The sequence below is a fragment of the Carassius auratus genome, chromosome 50, assembly GCF_003368295.1.
Source record: "Carassius auratus strain Wakin chromosome 50, ASM336829v1, whole genome shotgun sequence".
Classification (NCBI taxonomy): domain Eukaryota; kingdom Metazoa; phylum Chordata; class Actinopteri; order Cypriniformes; family Cyprinidae; genus Carassius; species Carassius auratus.
Window position 1 is genome coordinate 480094 of NC_039292.1, and position 18202 is coordinate 498295.

General features: G+C 38.0%; 1 protein-coding gene across 3 annotated transcripts; it reads left to right on the plus strand.

The window, feature by feature from the left end:
• The first annotated feature begins 551 nt into the window (after positions 1 to 551).
• Positions 552 to 18202, plus strand: LOC113066542 (beta-1,4 N-acetylgalactosaminyltransferase 2-like). 3 transcript variants are annotated; one of them, XM_026238434.1, is made up of 12 exons: positions 552 to 1073; positions 5934 to 5983; positions 6074 to 6211; positions 6285 to 6391; positions 7299 to 7336; positions 10050 to 10230; positions 11083 to 11169; positions 12697 to 12878; positions 12965 to 13108; positions 13723 to 13948; positions 14330 to 14523; positions 18109 to 18202. In XM_026238434.1, exons 3-11 carry the CDS (start codon positions 6159 to 6161, stop codon positions 14509 to 14511), a joined length of 1200 nt encoding a protein of 399 aa, XP_026094219.1. In that variant the 5' UTR covers positions 552 to 1073; positions 5934 to 5983; positions 6074 to 6158; the 3' UTR covers positions 14512 to 14523; positions 18109 to 18202. The 3 variants fall into 3 exon arrangements, with proteins under 3 accessions (XP_026094219.1, XP_026094218.1, XP_026094220.1); XM_026238433.1 differs by lacking the exon at positions 18109 to 18202 and having other exon boundaries at positions 14330 to 14828; XM_026238435.1 differs by lacking the exons at positions 552 to 1073; positions 5934 to 5983; positions 6074 to 6211; positions 7299 to 7336; positions 18109 to 18202 and having other exon boundaries at positions 6295 to 6391; positions 14330 to 14828.

Consider the following 18202-nt stretch of genomic DNA (forward strand, 5'->3'; position numbering starts at 1 on the left):
TTCATGTTATTTGTTTTATATTGTGCTGTATTGGAATGTTTATTCATGTTATTTGAGGTATGGTGTTTTTAAAAATGATTTTGAAATGTTTTAGCACAATAAGGAGGGTGTCTTTCTGAATCTTTTTTTTAGGAGCTGGCATGTGTCACTGTTTTGAATGACTGTTTTTGTCTGGTGTAAAGTATTGCACATTTGAACATTATATCAATCAATCAATCAATCAATCACCTTTATTTATATAGTGCTTTAAACAAAATACATTGCGCCAAAGCACTGAACAACATTCATTTGGAAAACAGTGTCTCAATAATGCAAAATGATAGTTAAAGGCAGTTCATCATTGAATTCAGTGATGTCATCTCTGTTCAGTTGAAATAGTGTCCGTTTTAATTTGCAATCAAGTCAATGATATCGCTGTAGATGAAGTGACCCCAACTAAGCAAGCCAGAGGCGACAGCGGCAAGGAACCGAAACTCCATCGGTGACAGAATGGAGAAAAAAACCTTGGGAGAAACCAGGCTCAGTTGGGGGGCCAGTTCTCCTCTGACCAGACGAAAATACTGTATTTGGGGTTGTTGAACCCTTATGGTATCAACTTGCTACCAGCTAAGCCAATTTGTGTTTTAGAACTTTTGACGAGTTGTTAATTAATATTGGTTACTTGGATGACTTGATTGGAGAAATGTATTGCTTGACATTGATAGGCTTATATATATATATCTCACACACACACACACACACACACATCGCTGATTATCTTCGAACAGTCACATATCTGTCCTCTATGGTCTGTCACTCATTCACCTGTTACTCTTCAACAGGTAGCATCCGATACAGTATCTGTAATAGTCCTGTCTTTATTTAGACGCTTATTAGCGTAATTTGAGTTTCAAAGCTTCATTTTGATGTGGATATAGACCGCCTATAATTAAATTACTTTTAATCGCGACAGATTTAATCATGTACGGATCCCGCAGAACTTTATTAATCGTCATTCTTTTAACGGGCTTCCTTTTCGCATTATATTATATTGACGTAGATTTTTGGAGTAAAACTTCACTGCCGACAATGAGGTAAGTGCCTCGTACATCAGTAAACTTAATTATTATTTTTTTTTTATTTAGGCTAGGCCTATTTAATTTGACACTTAATAAAGTAGGAAGTTGCGGTTTAGGGTCAGCGATAACTTTATCTTATTAAATTTCCAAAATATTTGAAATAATTTCGGGTTTATTTTATTTATTTAGCCTATAGGTTTTTTTATTTTTAATAGCAAAATTTGGCAACATTGCAATGCCGGCATTAGTCTGGCAGTAATCAAAAAAGGCAGCAGCTATTTACACTAAGTGCAAATAGCAGCATTTTTTTAGAGATATGCTATTTACACAAAGTGCAAATAGCTATAGATGTTAAAATAGTAGGATTTTCTGCCATTTATAATACCGCTATGCAAATAGTGGCAATCATCTGCACCTCAGTATTGTAGTATAAAACAGTGTAAGTGTAAAGTGTAAAATTCAAATGATTAAATGGATGCCACCTTATTGGGACAATAAATCCCTCCCTACACTTTATACCCTTACCCTGCCCAATACTTTATTTTCAACTTTTTGACTATTCACTTAATTTTCATTAAAATTATATGCTTTTCTGATGTGATTTGAAAAGGGAGAAAGCAGTTCGCCAAAAGGCAGATTTGAACCTGGGTCTGTCCTGTCAAAATATGCATGACACACTATTTATCTTCTGCACCACTGAAACTGATGGTCAATAATTCAGCATCGCGTCAGTTCAATCAGGCCATGTCATGCTTGCATCAGCCGACAGTAAGCTATGTTCCTGACGTGTACCAATCCACTGTTGACCCCTATCACATGTGGTCTATTTAAAATAATATTCTTCAGTGTCTTACATTCTATTGCTGCTTGCAATTAACTCCCTCCTCCAACTCCACCACCTGAACCTGTAATCTGATCTAACTTTGTCCTTTCTTTACAGTCACTTTATTGGAAGCAGTCTCTATCACGTTTCGTTTAAATAATAACTCATGTAATTGTGAATTGTAATTATGTATGCATATAATGGTTCTGTTCTGTACCCCAGTGGGGTTTGTCTTGCTGCTCTTCCCGCTCTGTCCAAGCATGGCTGTATGGACAGGTGTGTGGAGTGTTACCCAGAACATAACCACCACCTACACTAACTGTATGCAATATAATTGTCATAAATATACTTGACAGAAATGGTCCTAAATGAACCCTATACATTGCATCAAAGTTTGTTAATACTTTACTATATTTATGGGGTGGATATTTTATCAGTTGTTTATTATTCATGCAACCATACATATTGCTGTTATAGTTTTTATTTATAACCATTATATAGCTGATAACTTTGTCTAGTGGGTGAAAGCAGGGGCGAAAGTACCATTTTTCAGAAAAACATAATTGTAAAAGATAATGTTGTAGACAGAGATATATTTCTGCTGTGGCCAGTAACTCAGAAGTGTTTTCTGTCAATACCAGGTGGTATTTTGTAGAAATGTAGAAAGATTTCAGTATAATTTCACTTTGAACTTCAGTTGCACATTGTTACTTTCGACACCGTCGGTTGGGACGAAAGTAACACAACAATATAAGCTAGATTTTTTTTTCTGTTACTCTTATCTTTATTAAGTATACCTGACTATGACCTTGTTGATATGTTACTGCAAACATATTGTGCAAAAAAAAAAATGTATAAATTACATCGAAATGTCTCAAAACCCAACTGTACAAACTTGATTAAAAAAAAAAAAAAAAAATAATAATAATATATATATATATATATATATTTTTTTTTTTAGTGTATTTTTATAAAACATTTTTTCAACAGAATGAACAATATAAAAACTGAATCACATAAAATTCTAAACATAATGTAACTTTAGGACAATAGGCTTTTGACATCATATGGAAAAGTGTGGGGATTGTAGTTTAAGTAGGTGGTTGATAAATGAAATAAGATCATCGGGACAATGATCAGTGGTGGGGGCGGTGAATGTAATGGCTATAAACACTATAGTATTTATGGTAGTCCTGTTTGGTAGGGTGAGTATGGTAGTTTCTAGCCCAGGTGTCCTTTATGAATGGGTTGGCATTAGCTTTTGTGTAATGGCAGGTGCATGCTGATTGCCAGATAGGTAGTGGTGGTGGTGATTTCTTTCTTGGAGACTGCAATGATGGTTTGTGCCAGCTTCGGGAAACAGTTGTTGTAGCTGTTGTTAGGTCTGTGACAATGTTGGATGTAATACTTTTCAACAGTGTCATATTGTGTATAATAATTTGCATTTAAATGTTTTGTGCATATGGCATATGGTTTGTGCCAGAGTTAGAAAACTTGTCTAGCTGGTACTAGGTATGTGATCTTATAAGTGTATGTTTGTTTTATATTGTGCTAAATTGGAATGTGTATTCATGTTATTTGTTTTATATTGTGCTAAATTGGAATGTTTATTCATGTTATTTGTTTTATATTGTGCTGTATTGGAATGTTTATTCATGTTATTTGAGGTATGGTGTTTTTAAAAATTATTTTGAAATGTTTTAGCACAATAAGGAGGGTGTCTTTCTGGCTCTTTTTTTTAGGAGCTGGCATGTGTCACTGTTTTGAATGACTGTTTTTGTCTGGTGTAAAGTATTGCACATTTGAACATTATATACTGTATTTGGGGTTGTTGAACCCTTATGGTATCAACTTGCTACCAGCTAAGCCAATTTGTGTTTTAGAACTTTTGACGAGTTGTTAATTAATATTGGTTACTTGGATGACTTGATTGGAGAAATGTATTGCTTGACATTGATAGGCTTATATATATATATCTCTCTCTCTCACACACACACACACATCGCTGATTATCTTCGAACAGTCACATATCTGTCCTCTATGGTCTGTCACTCATTCACCTGTTACTCTTCAACAGGTAGCATCCGATACAGTATCTGTAATAGTCCCGTCTTTATTTAGACGCTTATTAGCGTAATTTGAGTTTCAAAGCTTCATTTTGATGTGGATATAGACCGCCTATAATTAAATTACTTTTAATCGCGACAGATTTAATCATGTACGGATCCCGCAGAACTTTATTAATCGTCATTCTTTTAACGGGCTTCCTTTTTGCATTATATTATATTGACGTAGATTTTAGGAGTAAAACTTCACTGCCGACTATGAGGTAAGTGCCTCGTACATCAGTAAACTTAATTATTTTTTTTTTTTTATTTAGGCTAGGCCTATTTGTTTATTTTTATCGTGGCCAAATGGATGTCTTTATTCAGCCAAATAACAAAAGGCTATCGATTGATTCAGTCAAATACAATCATATTTCTGACTCAGATTAATCCATGATGAAGTAGCCTACATTTTTATGCTTAATACAACGAAATTATCAGAATACTAGAAAGTCCGTGTCAATCAATTTTAATAATGTGTTTCATACTATTTAATAGGATTTCATATTCATTCCAGCTATGAAACAGTGTGCGCAGAATGAACAACGCCCTGTAAAGCTAAAGCACAAAAACACAAGACAGTTGTAAGACAATGGTAAAGAAAAAAGTATTTTCCTTTAGAATGATGAGGCATTCTTTGTATGGTAGGCTTCCCAGACCCACTTAACCCTCAGTTCAGGAAGGATAAGTTCTGTCTGGTATTAAAATAGCAGAGGTATAAAGAGTAGCTACTACCTGAAAACCATAACTGAGAGAAAAAAAAAAAAAGTATAGATACCTTACAGGGAAAATGACTCAATTACAAGTTACAACTCCAAAACAACTTGAGAGTATCTGATTTTAACAGTATTTAAGTATTTTAGAAATTTTTTATTTTTATTTTATTTTTTATTTTATTTTTTATTTATTAAAATCAAAGCCTTCTTGCACTCTTTCCCGGAGCATTTCAGTCCTTGGTAGTGCAACTGGAGCAAACAGTCAACTATGGGTGGCGAAGCACTATCAAAAGATCTGAAATAACATTGTGGAGTAACACAAGTCAGTATAAAAAGGTTATTCAGAATGCTATGGTTTTAAATGCAACAGCTTGGGGGATGGCTTTGATGAAAATCAGTTGTAAAACTTCCCATTTCTCTAATCAGGAGCAAGTCATAAAATCAGATTCACTCGAGTTCCGGGATGTTTATTATTATATTACAATTATATTCTTACAGAGAAGACCTGATGGGGGGAACTGAACTGAACAAAACTGCTCCCATTCTTAGTAATATTTGTATATCATCTTTGTATATCTAAAGTTTTTGAGTTAGCCCACAATGCATTCTGTATCATATTTACCTAGCCTGTGGGCTAAAAACAGCCCAAATTGGTTAGTTTTAGCACGTCCTGATTTTGCCAAGTCCAATGTGTTCCTAGGTCAACATATTTTGTTGACCCTGGAACAACATTTTACTCCAAAAATATATTCTTAACCATATCCCTACACCTAAACCTAACCTTAACCATGAGTAATCCCTAAAATCAGAGGAAATGATAGATGAATGACACTGATGTACAAGCACCAAACACTGATTTTAAGCATAAACTTCACAAAATCTATAAACTGGTTCTTCAAATCTGATCGGTTAATCACAATGTTGTTCCAGGGTCAACAACGATGTTGTCCCAGGAACATGTCTCACTTGGTAAAATCAGGTTAGGCTTAGTTTTAACCCAGGAGATTGAAAGTGTATAGGCTACAAATACATTTTTACTGGTTTACTAAAATGTTAACTCTTACAGGTAACCCTTAACATCTTTAACATACCACAAAAGTGATTTAATTCTGATGTCGGAAGATATTTGATACAATTCACTCCTGTTCAAGCTTTATTTGGTTATAGACAATAAGTCCATGCAACCTGTACTCAAATTAGTTTTTCCCCCCACTCAAACAACTTTCTCAAGATTCTCAAATTGCTACCGTGACCCAGAGATCCAGACTTTCCCAAACCAAAGTAAGCAGATTAATTTTATTTTTATTAGTGACCCTGAAGCAATGAATTCCTTGTTTCTGATTTTCACCTGTTGCTTGTTACACATCTCAGTATTGGGCCTTTTCGTAATGAGAATCCAGCACCCTGTACTTGCCAAAAGACAAATCCAGCAAACCAGTTCGTGTCAGAAGACGATATGGATGACCTGCAGAAACGCCGGGCAGAAGAGTTCAGACAACACCAGATCAGGTTACCCACAATTCCTCAGATCTCTTTAGTGTGGCACACACTTATTCCTCTGACTGAATGAGCTGTCTTTCAGATCAGGTAAAGAAAATGATGTTCTTCTTCTCGTCCCGGCCAACACACCGCTCCAGTATCCGATGAGAGGATTCAGAGTAACTCCCATGAATAAAACACTCATTCCTGGTGAGTCTGATTTCTGTCTGTCCTTTATTTGATTGCTAATGATCTCAGGTTTCTTAAATGCATCTCCAGAAGGTTACTAAAGCCCCTTTCACACTGCGATTCTGGCAAATACACGGGTAAAGTGTTCCGCCAATTGTTCCCAGGTCGCTATATTTTGCACTTTCACACTGCCAGTGATTGCCCGGGATATGTGCATGCTTTCACACACAACCCGTAAAGATCCCGTAACGACACGTGACATCAGGGCGTGATGTGTAACGTACGAAAACACTAGGCGTGTTATACTTTCACTGAAGCTGGCGAACGATCTTGACGTCAGTGTGAAAAGTGAGGAACTACCTTATCTCTGCTTCATTACAGTTTGCACATATTTTTTTCTCGCGAACGTTGATCTTCCTTCAAAACAGCCGGTAAAAGAGTCGTGCGATAAAGTGTGTCATCACTACAACACGGCATTAGATCTGCCTTTTGTTCACACAACGCTCATTCCGGGACTGAACCCAGCAATGTTACTAGGTCTCCATCCCGGGTTCAATGCCGGAATCAATCCCGGGACATGTTTGCTTTCACACAGAAGGTGATCCGGCAATGTTTCGTCAATTTGCCGGGTCCGACGTGCAGTGTGAAAGGGGCTAGAAAGACATAAACGACCTCTCAGATTTCAAAAATGTTTTTGAATGCAGTATCTTATTCTTATTCAAATTATTCTTTAGAAATCATTCTAATATGCTGATTTGCTGGCATTAAATAGTGTAGGGTAAGCAAATCTAAAAAAGAAAAAAGAAAAGTTAGTTAAAAGTGAAAGTAACAACATTTATGATATTATGAAAATATTTAAAATAAATGATGCTTTTTTGAATGTTCTAAAATGTAACAATTTCATTAAAGAAATGTATCACTATTAAAGGTCTAGCCCTGCAAACACAAAAGAGAGCGGTTTACAAGGTTTGTCCTGCTGAATATGGTGTTCTCACTGAAGGTGGTGGGTTTTGTTATATTGATCGTAATCATTGGTTTGTTTCACTTGGTCTCTGAATGGGGGTCTGCTGTTTTTCCTTCTTTTAATTGATGCTTTGTGTCACGCTGTCTGGTCTCTGTTTCCCTGAGTCTCCACTAGTGGTCTCACTTCCCCATAGGCACCTCACCGTAGGCACTACAATTACCACATCGCCTTGTCCCTTCATCACAGTAATTGCACTCCTGTTAATTGCACTCAGGTGTCTTCACTTGATAGTCATTACCCTCCCTATATTAACCGGTCTTTTTTCTGTTTGTCTTCATGGAGTCCTTTCATTCTGTCACCCAGTTTCCTCGCCTTCCGAGTTTCCTCATCTTTCGAGCTTCCTGTTCCTGTTCCTTCCCTGTTTGTTTATTGTTGGATGGAAATATGGTTTTGACCCCTACTTGTTGGATGCTGATTTGGATTACCCATTAAATACCACACTGCATTTGGTTCTCTTGTCTCCTGCGTTTCTCTGGGTTCCGATCGTAACAGAAGTACTCCATCAATTTCGAGATCCAGCAGTGTGGGACTCCATTCCCGTTCCCCAGCCAGTATGGTGGAGCGGAGGGCAAGATTCATAAAATTAACCACCCTCCACCAAGAGGGCAATGAGGTGGGTGCTATGGCACATGTGTTCTGGACCCTGGCGGATGCTTTGGGATATAATGATGCAGCCCTTAAAGACATTTTCAATGCCTTAAAGACATTTTCAATGTCTGGATGACCCAGTACCTCGTATGGAAATGGATCCGTTGGATGCATTTGGTTTCTGCGAATTCATTTTCTACTTGCAGCATCGGCTTCCGTGGGATGCCCCAGCCACTCCTGTCTCTCCCGGTGGGATGGCCGATTCTGGACCAGGGTTTGCAAACAGGAGGACCACCAACCCAGCACCATTGCACAGAATGGCCACCGGCCCAGCGCCACTACCCAAGATGGCTGTCGGCCCTGTATCATGGCACAAGATGACAGCCACAGTTGACCCTCCAGAGTCGAGTCAGGTTCCTGTTGACCCTCCAGAATTGGGTCAGGTTCCCGTTGACCCTCCAGAGTCTGGTCAAGTCACCTTTGACACTCCAGAGTCGGGTCAACTCACCATTGATCTTCATGGGCAAATGCAAGTCACCATTGATATTCATGGACAAAGGCAAGTCACCAGGGTTCTTCATGAGCAAGGTCAAGTCACCGACTATCTTCATGGGCAAATGCAAGTCACCATTGATCTTCATGAGCAGAGTCAGGTCACCAATGATCTTCATGAGCAGAGTCAAGTCATTATTGATCTTCCTGAATCCAGTCTAAACACCACGGAATTACCTCTCCACGTCTCTGCTGAACTACTAGAGCCTCTTCTCATCTCGACTGAACTACCAGAGCCTCTCCTCATTTCTGCGGAACTTCCAGAGCCTCGTCACGTCTCAGCCAAACTCTCTGAGCTCTCGACTGATCCTGTCGCGGCCACGGAGGCCACCCTTAACTTTTTCATGTTATCTGTTTCAGACTTGACTAACCAGAATTGCCTGTGTCATCGATCCCAATGTGGTGGTCTTCTGCGCCGCCCGGGTGGGCTTCTGTCTCGACCGCATGGCTCCAATTCCACCTTGCTCACCTTGTTTGGCCCTGGGACACTGAACGTTATGTCCTTCCTGGACTTGTGTTTTGTTGTTGTTGTTGTTGTTGTTGTTTTTTGCTCTTCTTCTCTCTGTTTCCATCTATGGACCTGGCCCTCCGTCCCTCTCCCTGATCCTTCGCCGGTCCACCTCCCTCCTGAGCTACTTGTTTTTGTTTTTCTCTCTGTTTCCCTCCATGGACCTGGCCCTCCGTCCCTCCCCTGATCCTCCGCCGGTCCACTTCCCTTCAGGGCTCCTTGTTTTTGTTTTTTTTGCACTTCTTGTCTCTGTTTCCCCATTTTACCTGGTCCTCTGTCCCTCCCCCTGGTCCTCCGTCGCTCCACCTCCCTTCTGGTCTCGGTGTTCCTTGGTCTCTTCTTGTGATCAGGTGGAGCATCTGGTAGCTGCTCCGTGGAGGAGGGGGTAATGTCACACTGTCTGGTCTCTGTTTCCCTGAGTCTCCACTAGTGGTCTCACTTCCCCATAGGCACCTCACCGTAGGCACTACAATTCCCACATAGCCTTGTCCCTTCATCACAGTAATTGCACTCCTGTTCACTTGATAGTCATTACCCTCTCTATATTAACCGGTCTTTTTCTGTTTGTCTTCATGGATTCCTTTCATTCCATCACCCAGTTTCCTCGCCTTCCGAGTTTCCTCGTCTTCTGAGCCACACTGCATTTGGATCTCTCATCTCCTGCATTTCTCTGGGTTCCGATCGTAACACTTTGTGAGCTTTTGATCTAAAGCTGTTAAAGATAGGGTAGGTCATTTCATAGAGGCTTGTAATAGCAAGCTAGCTGTGAAAGCATAAGATCCCACCCTCTTTGCAAATCAGAATCACAATCAGATGATATATATTCTGCAGACAATATGAAAACATATAAAAACATTTAGACGACTTAACTTATTGATTGCTATTGGGACGTGAAGAGACTTTCAGGCAGCATGTTTCTGAACCAAATCACCTACCCTACCTTTATTTTGGGATTCATCACGTGTGAAATGTATAAAATGAGGTCAGATTATATGAAACCTCTCCAGGTTTCTCTAAGGGTGCATAAAGGAGTGCTTTCAGTGATGAATGTCCAGGAAGGAGAGCAGGTGGAGGGCCAGAATGAGCAACATCTGAGCATCTCATCCAGCAGCCTCCAACAGCTCAACGACCTGCTGAGCAGACTGACCTACACCAGCACCATCTACCACATCAAGACCGAAGACCTCGGTACGTAACCTGTGACCTAAAGAATAGTTCACCTGAATTTTATCATTGTTTATTGTCATGTCATTATACCTGTTTAGACTTCTTCTGCAGAACACAGATTTTTTTCCAAAAAACATTGGACCCAACTAACACACACAAAAAAAGAAACAGACATTTTAAAAATATGACTTGGAGCTTGTCCAAAATCCCACACTAGCGGTCTTTGCACTTGATCAGTTGTTTACATGCATGATGTATTTCCTGTATTTGACCCAAGTTTTCAAGTGAGCATGAAGAACAGAAGTGTGTGTAAGACATTTCATTATGCGATGGGATACACTTATAGTGTTTAAAAAAATGCAAGTGTTTACAGTACAGAACTTTATTTTGATTTTCAATACTTTGCATTCTAAATGTCTTATCAATTTAGTAATAGTGGTGCTTCTAATTGAGTGATAAAAGGCAGTTGCAAATGTTGTACAAAATAAACATACTCATCCTAAAATGAGCAACACTTTGTTTTACTACCAAATCTAATTCTCTTTCATATTTAACTTTGTGAGATCTCTGCAAAAGTCTCATGATTTATTTCCAGAACATGATGCATGATGGGATACTCTTAAATACTGTTCCAGAGCAGTATTCAAGATAGTGTGGATTTAGGGTGTGTTAAGGGCGCTGCACTTTGGTGTTTTACTTCAAGTTGTGTGAACATGCTTTCAAATGGCCAAGACAGCTAATGTGGGTATTTGGAAAAGCCCTTGGAATATAACGAGTCACACAGGGACAACTTTTATGATACTATTATGTTAAAAGTATCATAAGTCATATACTTTGAATGTACTAACTTTACCAATGCATTCATGTCCTTAGCGTACTTCTCTTTTGAGAATCATGAGGTCATATTCCCGATTGAGATCAGACGTTTGTCAGTTCCTGTTCTGTTTGACCCGGGGAAAGGTGAGCTCTAATACTCATACTTACACTGTAAAAAAAGATACATTAATATTTTTACACTGTAATAATAATAATAATCAAAATAACATAGAACGACTACTTGAAATGAGAATAGAACAGAATCTGAGGGTGCAAAATAATAAAAATACTGAGAAAATCACCTTTAAAGTTGGCCAAATGAGCTCTTAGCATTGCATATTATTAATTAAAAATTTAGTTTTTATATATATTTACAGTAGGACATTTACAAGATATCTACATGCAGCATGATCTTTACCTAAATCTTTACCCTGGTCCCACTTTATATTAAGTGTCCCTAATACCTGTGTACTTACATAGTAACTAGATGTGTTCATATTATGTAACCACAGTGTAAGTACAAATAGCTGTAATGTTTGTCTAACTACACATATGTAACAAGCCACTGAATGTTATGTGTAAGTACAGATGTGTAACAGGACATTGGTAACAACACTTTTTGGTAATGAAAGTACAAATGTGTAACAGGACTAACAGCACTTTTTGGTAAAGAAAGTGTTACACTTTACATTAGATTTATCATGTAATTACTCTGATGTTACACAGCAGCAGCCAGTAAGTTAGGTTTTACATAGAAATTGTGGTTGGTGCCCAAAATGTTAAATGTACACCTCATGTTACCATGCAAGCACACTGGTATTACAGTGGTGCATCCAACTCCTCTTACTTTACATATCCCTAAACCTTCCCATTTCCATCCCTTGGATTAAATGGTTCCAATTACTCTTATAAATATTGTTGTTACAAAATGTAGTTATATAATTCCTGTTACACAAGTACTTAGTGAAGTGAAAAGTATTGTGACCAATGTCCTGTTACACATTTGTACTTACACAAACCATCTGAGGGTGTTGTTACAGAAATATTACAGCTGTATATGCTATGTACCTATGTGTACTTACACTATGGTTACATACTACGGACACATGCAGTTACTATGTTAGTACACAGGTAGGGACACTTAATGTAAAGAGGGTCCAATTTAACAACAACAGCCCTTAACAGAAAACACAAATGTACATAATAATAATAATAATAATTAAAAAAAATTGTCTCAATCAAAAACCATTAATTGTGAAATTTCATAGAAGGGATTCTGGTTCTTACTTGTGCTTTTTCATAGCCACATTTTTTTTAATAACATAAAGCATTCCTCATTAAATCTTTACAGTTTTTATATTAAGTTTAGACCACAGAACTTTTTTTCATCAATATTTTTACACAGTTCTTATAGAGTGCAGTGTGTGCTTCTAAACAGTTATTTTATTATCATTTATATATTATTATAGTTTTATTAATATTTTGAATATAATTTTTATATTCAGTTTTCATTTTAGTTTTAGTGATTTTGTTATGCACTTTCTGTCATTTTTATTGATATTACAGTGTAAGCACAGTGTCTGTATCATGTGAACTCAATCACCATAATAATTGTCTCCCTCTCTCTCTCCCTCTCTCTCTCTCTCTTTCTCTCTCTCTCTCTCTCTGTAGATGTGAACTCTCAGGTGACTGTGCTAGTAAAAGCATTTCTGCGTTACAAAGAACTAAATGTCCTCATCAACAGTATCCGTGTGAACTACCCAAAAATAAAGATCATTGTTGCTGATGACAGTCTGAACCCAGAGAAGGTGGTCGGTGACAATATAGAGCACTACATAATGCCCCCAGCACAGGTACAAACATCAGGTTTTTCAAGTTGACTGTTAATATAATCTTCCTGAGGTGTGAAGGTTACTTGTTTCATTGTTTGGCTTTTCAGGGCTGGTTTGCAGGAAGAAATCTGGCAGTGTCGCAGGTCACCACTAAATATTTCCTGTGGGTGGATGATGACTTTGTGTTTCTCAATGAGACGCGCATTGAGAGCTTTGTGAACATTATGGAAGCCGTTCCTGAACTAGATGTGGTAATAAAAAAAAACAAAAAACAAGTCTGCTCACCAAGGCTGCATTTATTTGATAAAAATACAGTAAAACAGTAATATTGTGAAATAGTATTACAATTTAAAATAATCTATTTTCATATACATTAAAATGTGATTTATTTCTGTGATCAAAGCTTAATGTTCAGCATCATTACTCCAGTCTTTAGTGTCACCTGATCCTTCAGAAATCATTCTAATATTCTGATTTGCAGCTCAATAAACTTTTTATATTATAATCAATTTTGAAACAGTTGTGCTGCCTAATATTATCATGGAAATTGTGGTTCATTTATTTTCAGGATTCTTTGATGAATAAATAACACAGCATTTATTTGAAATCTTTTTTTACCATTATAAATGTCTTTTACTGTCACTTTTGGTTTATTTAATGCATCCTGGCTGAATAAAAATAACTGTGAGTTGTTATACCTGTGAATTTTGGACTGTTTCACATGTGCAATAAATGTTTATAGTTCACTAAAGTATGAAAAATATTGCTCAAACCAATATAGAGATTTTTATTGTGCTCAATATTGTGTCTTATTTTTATGTTTCTGAAAGACCTTGACTGATCTTATTCTTTCTCTCTCCATCAGGTTGGTGGTCAGGTAGAAAGAAATAAGTTTGTCTTCCAGCTGCAATACGAGGAAGGGAACAGCGAGGAAGGCGGCTGTATCACGCGTGTCACTCGTACCCATGCGCCCCTGCCGGGTTTCAACGGCTGCTTCTTTGCAGATGGAGTCGTCAACTACTTCCTGGGCCGGACGGAGGCTGTGCGGAGGGTCGGTTTTGACCCGTTCCTCAAAAGAGTGGCTCACACTGGTGAGTGGATCTTGAAACATTCAGATCAGATGAAGTCATCCATTTATTTTTGATTAAATCTGTTATTAGAGTTGCCTGTAGACCTGCCTGAAGTGAAACGATGCCTTTTGACATACGATATTCATCCACTGTAGTAAAATAATTAATGGCATATAGGGCTTAGGTCTTAGGTAATTCAAAGCAATGGGTGTGGTACAGATTTTGATTTATTGTCCAAAAACAACAGTTTATGACACCTGAACAACGGAGAAATGTGAATGAAGCTTATTCTTGATCCATGGTGAACAAATAATTTACATGCCAGCTATAGAGATAGATGATAATAATAAGAAATAATAAGTGTTTATTCAACAATCTGTTTTCATTCTATATCCCCAACAGAATTCTTCATTGATGGGCTTGGAGATTTATTAGTTGCCACCTGTGAAGGTCTCAGAATTGGTCATCAAAAACACAGTTCCACGAAGAAGTACAAATTCTACAGGCATCCTCCCAAAAGGGATTCACAGGCAAAAATGACCCACCATTTTTTCAAGAACCATCTGAAATGCATCAAATACTAAGGAGCATTTTAGGTGAAACATGCCATTCCTCACACCTCATTAATCATTGGATTTTTTAATTTTTTATTTACTTTACAAATCAAAGGGTTGGATTTACTTATTCACATGAAAGCTTTTTTCTTTTTTTACCATGGAATAAAAAATGTGCTACTTTTCAAAAATCTGGGCGTTCTTATCGCTATGTAGTTCTTCCTTGACCTCTCTCTTAATGTTATGGCATGATTCCCGACACGTTCGTACGCTAAGTATATATTCTGTAAGTCACACTTTCGTAAGGTTGGTCTGGACCATTCGTAAGCTCTCTCTTAGCGTTGTTTGAGCTCAAGACTCTAGTCACCTCCACTGTGCAGCAGTCTTTAGAAATCAACGCAACGCAGTACAAGTCAAACTATGGTATGTTGACAATGTTGTGGCCCAACAATGATTTTGTTATGGACATTTTAAGAGTCATAATAAAATATGTTCGCAATGGATACAGGCAGGGTGCGATTTGTGAAATAAACAGGGGGATGTTTTGAAATTTTAATTCATAAATATAAATAATGAGAACATGAACTAGATGACGTCATGCGCAAAATAGCATATTTATGGCGTAACTGCGTCGTATTGTATTGCCTCCCTAAGCTCACATACTTTAATTTAATTTAGCCATTTAATTTAATTCCCAATAAAACGGTTTTTTATTGGGAAAGAGAGACCTTGCACTCGTGCGGCAGCACCAGAGAGTCTCAGAAACGTAATAATGATTAAAAAAAGTCGCTAGATATGTCGCTAGTCACTTCTTTGGAAAAAAGTTGCTAAATCTAGCAACAAAGTCTCCCAAGTACTACAGCGGAATTGTACTACTACCCACCCACTGTTTTAATGGGAGGTAGGAAAATCTGACCACGTAGGACAAATCGACAGAACACCGGCTTCAACCATCTCGCAAGTGTTAATAGGCTATTACTCGTGAGATGTAACCAATCAGATAGTGCCATGGGCGGGACATGAGCAAGTATGAATACAGAGAGGTTGTGAGGAAGCCAAAGTAGCGCATTTTGAAATAAAATTAACTTTAATCAAACCACCGATCCGTGGTAAGTTTTGTGATCCGGCTCGCCACTAGTGTAGTAACACTGATCACTTTGAGGGGGGGTAAATTTATCCAAATCGCACCCTGGATAAAGGCCTATTTATAAAGTTGACTTTGTGGTATCAGAACTATTATGGTGATAATTAGCCTAGGCTATTTCGTAATGTCATTAAAGCGTTAAAATTTTATCACATTTGATAATTAAATTCTGTATCTATAAGATCTATAAATGGGTAAGCATGGTGGTGTCCAGTAAGCGACGAACTATGGCAGCGATCCAATGTGTCCTTGTATTGAATCAAAGACGGCGCTGGCTGCGGAGCTATGTCAAAAAAAAAAAAACATTTTTTGGCAAAACTTAAGACCTTTTGACATTTTGCCTGATGTGGCTAAATAAAAAAAATTGCCTCCCAAGACAACTCATTATGGAGCTGCTGGATCTTCTCACACCTGCCAGGCTAATGCGGTGGAATTTTGCTTTAATCCCTGAAGTCCAGCTGCTTGCAGCGCTACGGTATTTTGCTACAGAGTGCTTCATTGAGGTCGTGGGAAAGGCTACGCACTAAGCAAGACCTCGGTGTGGAGGTATGTTCACACGGTCACCAACGCACTTCTGCGCCATTCCAGGGATTACATCCATCTGCCGGCAACACGTCAGGAATCCAGGAGGTGCACCAGGGCTGTCATGCCATTGCTGGCATCCCCAGAGTCTTGGGCCTGGTGGATGGCACTCTCATCCCTATCGCCAATCCATCAGTGATTGATCAGCCATACATATCGCAAAAGGGATACGTGGCCATAAACGTGCAGGTTACAGTGGACCATAGGGCTGTGATCTCCAACCTGGTGGCAAGGTCCTGCAAAACTTCAAGATCCTCTGAAGAGAAGCTTGGTGCTCATTTTTTATGTTACGTGGCATATTCTGTATCTAACACTCTCTCTGTTCATTGTTGATAGGTTGTTTTTTATTGAAAACATTAACCAATGGCAAACAATACCGCATTAAACAGAAGCAACTGCAGCTGCTTGCCAATCAATTTTGATTGTAAAGTACCTTACCATTAATATAGAGACTTACTCATGTTTATGATCTCTGCTGAATAAAGTGCTTCCTTTTTTTCTGAGGAAATCCATTTCTCAAATCCTCAACCACATCACATCTTTTTTGGGGTAAATCATGTCTAATTCCTTTCATCGCGAAGCAAACAGTAAAACAAAAAAAACTCGAAGAACAGTCTGGCTGTGTTGTCTTCTGTTGTGTGGGTGTATTCAAGCCGCGCGCTTCAGTGAAACCTTAGAATCTGAATAGAGCGATCAGCGCGGGGCGTGGTCGCATTAGAAGATAACGAAGGGAGACGTGAAAAATGGACATCACGTGGTTTTCATATCGATTACTTTATCACAGAATATCTGTTTTTCGGCCGCACTTTTTAGTTTAAAAGTAGACATGTCAGGCTTTCTATAGATATCTCTCTCAAGTCTCTTCGTTGAGTATTCACGGAGTTACAGTTCATTTTAATGACGTGTTTGTAAATGAAGAACAGTGCAGACAAAGGCTGCAGACAGCACACCTTGTTTGTTATCTTTATTTTATAAGTGCACAAAGTTTTGTTGTTATTATGTCTGTATACAAAAAAATTAAACCCTTTACAGATTCGATTGATGTATTGCTCTTATCTGTACGATCAAATCTGAAAGTGTAATTTAAGTTCTTTTCAGGGTTATTAGGAGAAAATGACTCATAACGTGTATACGCATTAATCGACTCCAGAGGGTTAAACATGTGCTATAAATCAATGTGTTCATGATTAGGACCACACATTATAATATGATAGCATATACCAGTTTGCAATATCAATCAGCATAACAGACTGTTTTCTACAGCTAAAACAACTGTTTATATCTTTCAAGGACTAATTTAATGCAGCATTTTCAACCTGGTCTTATAAAAATCTCTGTGGATTTTTGTTTACGTACCTTACTGCACGTTTCACCGCAGTTTCAAATAGAAATCTCCACTGAGTGGCACTAAAACACTGGTTCAATTCATGAACCCTGGCATGTTTCTGGCCTATTGTGGCAGTTCAAAATAAAAATATCGGTTATATTATATATCCGCAGATAAACCATAAACCTTGCTGAATAGTGTTAACAAATGCAAAAAAACTATGATATTAAAGGTTACGTTTCCAAACTGGCCGTTCGATGTAGGTGACTTCTGTTAAAATAAAATATCTCGCTTGGCATTGAACTTTGAGCTTTATAATTTTACAGATATTATTTATACTCTAACAACAACATTACACACTAACTAAAGTTTCAAACATGGGATCAAGAAGAACGGGACCTTTAAAACGCAATTGTTGATGCAACCTTGCCATTTGAACTTCCTTACATGCAGATTTGAACTGTTTTCTCAAACTGCTGTTACATGGGATTCGAACCCTCTCAAGTATGTCTCCGTACTCTGTGAGCTACCGAACAAATTATTGTTTTCTTGTTTTTTCTTGTTTTCTCAACAGGAAACAGACCCCACCAATGTGTTGCACAATCTGACTTTGCTGCAGCCTGGAATTGAACTATTGGTTTCGTCTGGTCAGAGGAGAACTGCCCCCC

Bases quoted from the DNA above. Each gene is read 5' to 3' on its own strand.
- LOC113066542 (XM_026238434.1), top strand. From the start codon at position 6,159: ATGGATGACCTGCAGAAACGCCGGGCAGAAGAGTTCAGACAACACCAG. The intron at 12,879-12,964 runs GTACAAACATCA...TTGGCTTTTCAG, and splicing joins ACATAATGCCCCCAGCACAG to GGCTGGTTTGCAGGAAGAAA. The intron at 13,949-14,329 runs GTGAGTGGATCT...TATCCCCAACAG, and splicing joins CAAAAGAGTGGCTCACACTG to AATTCTTCATTGATGGGCTT.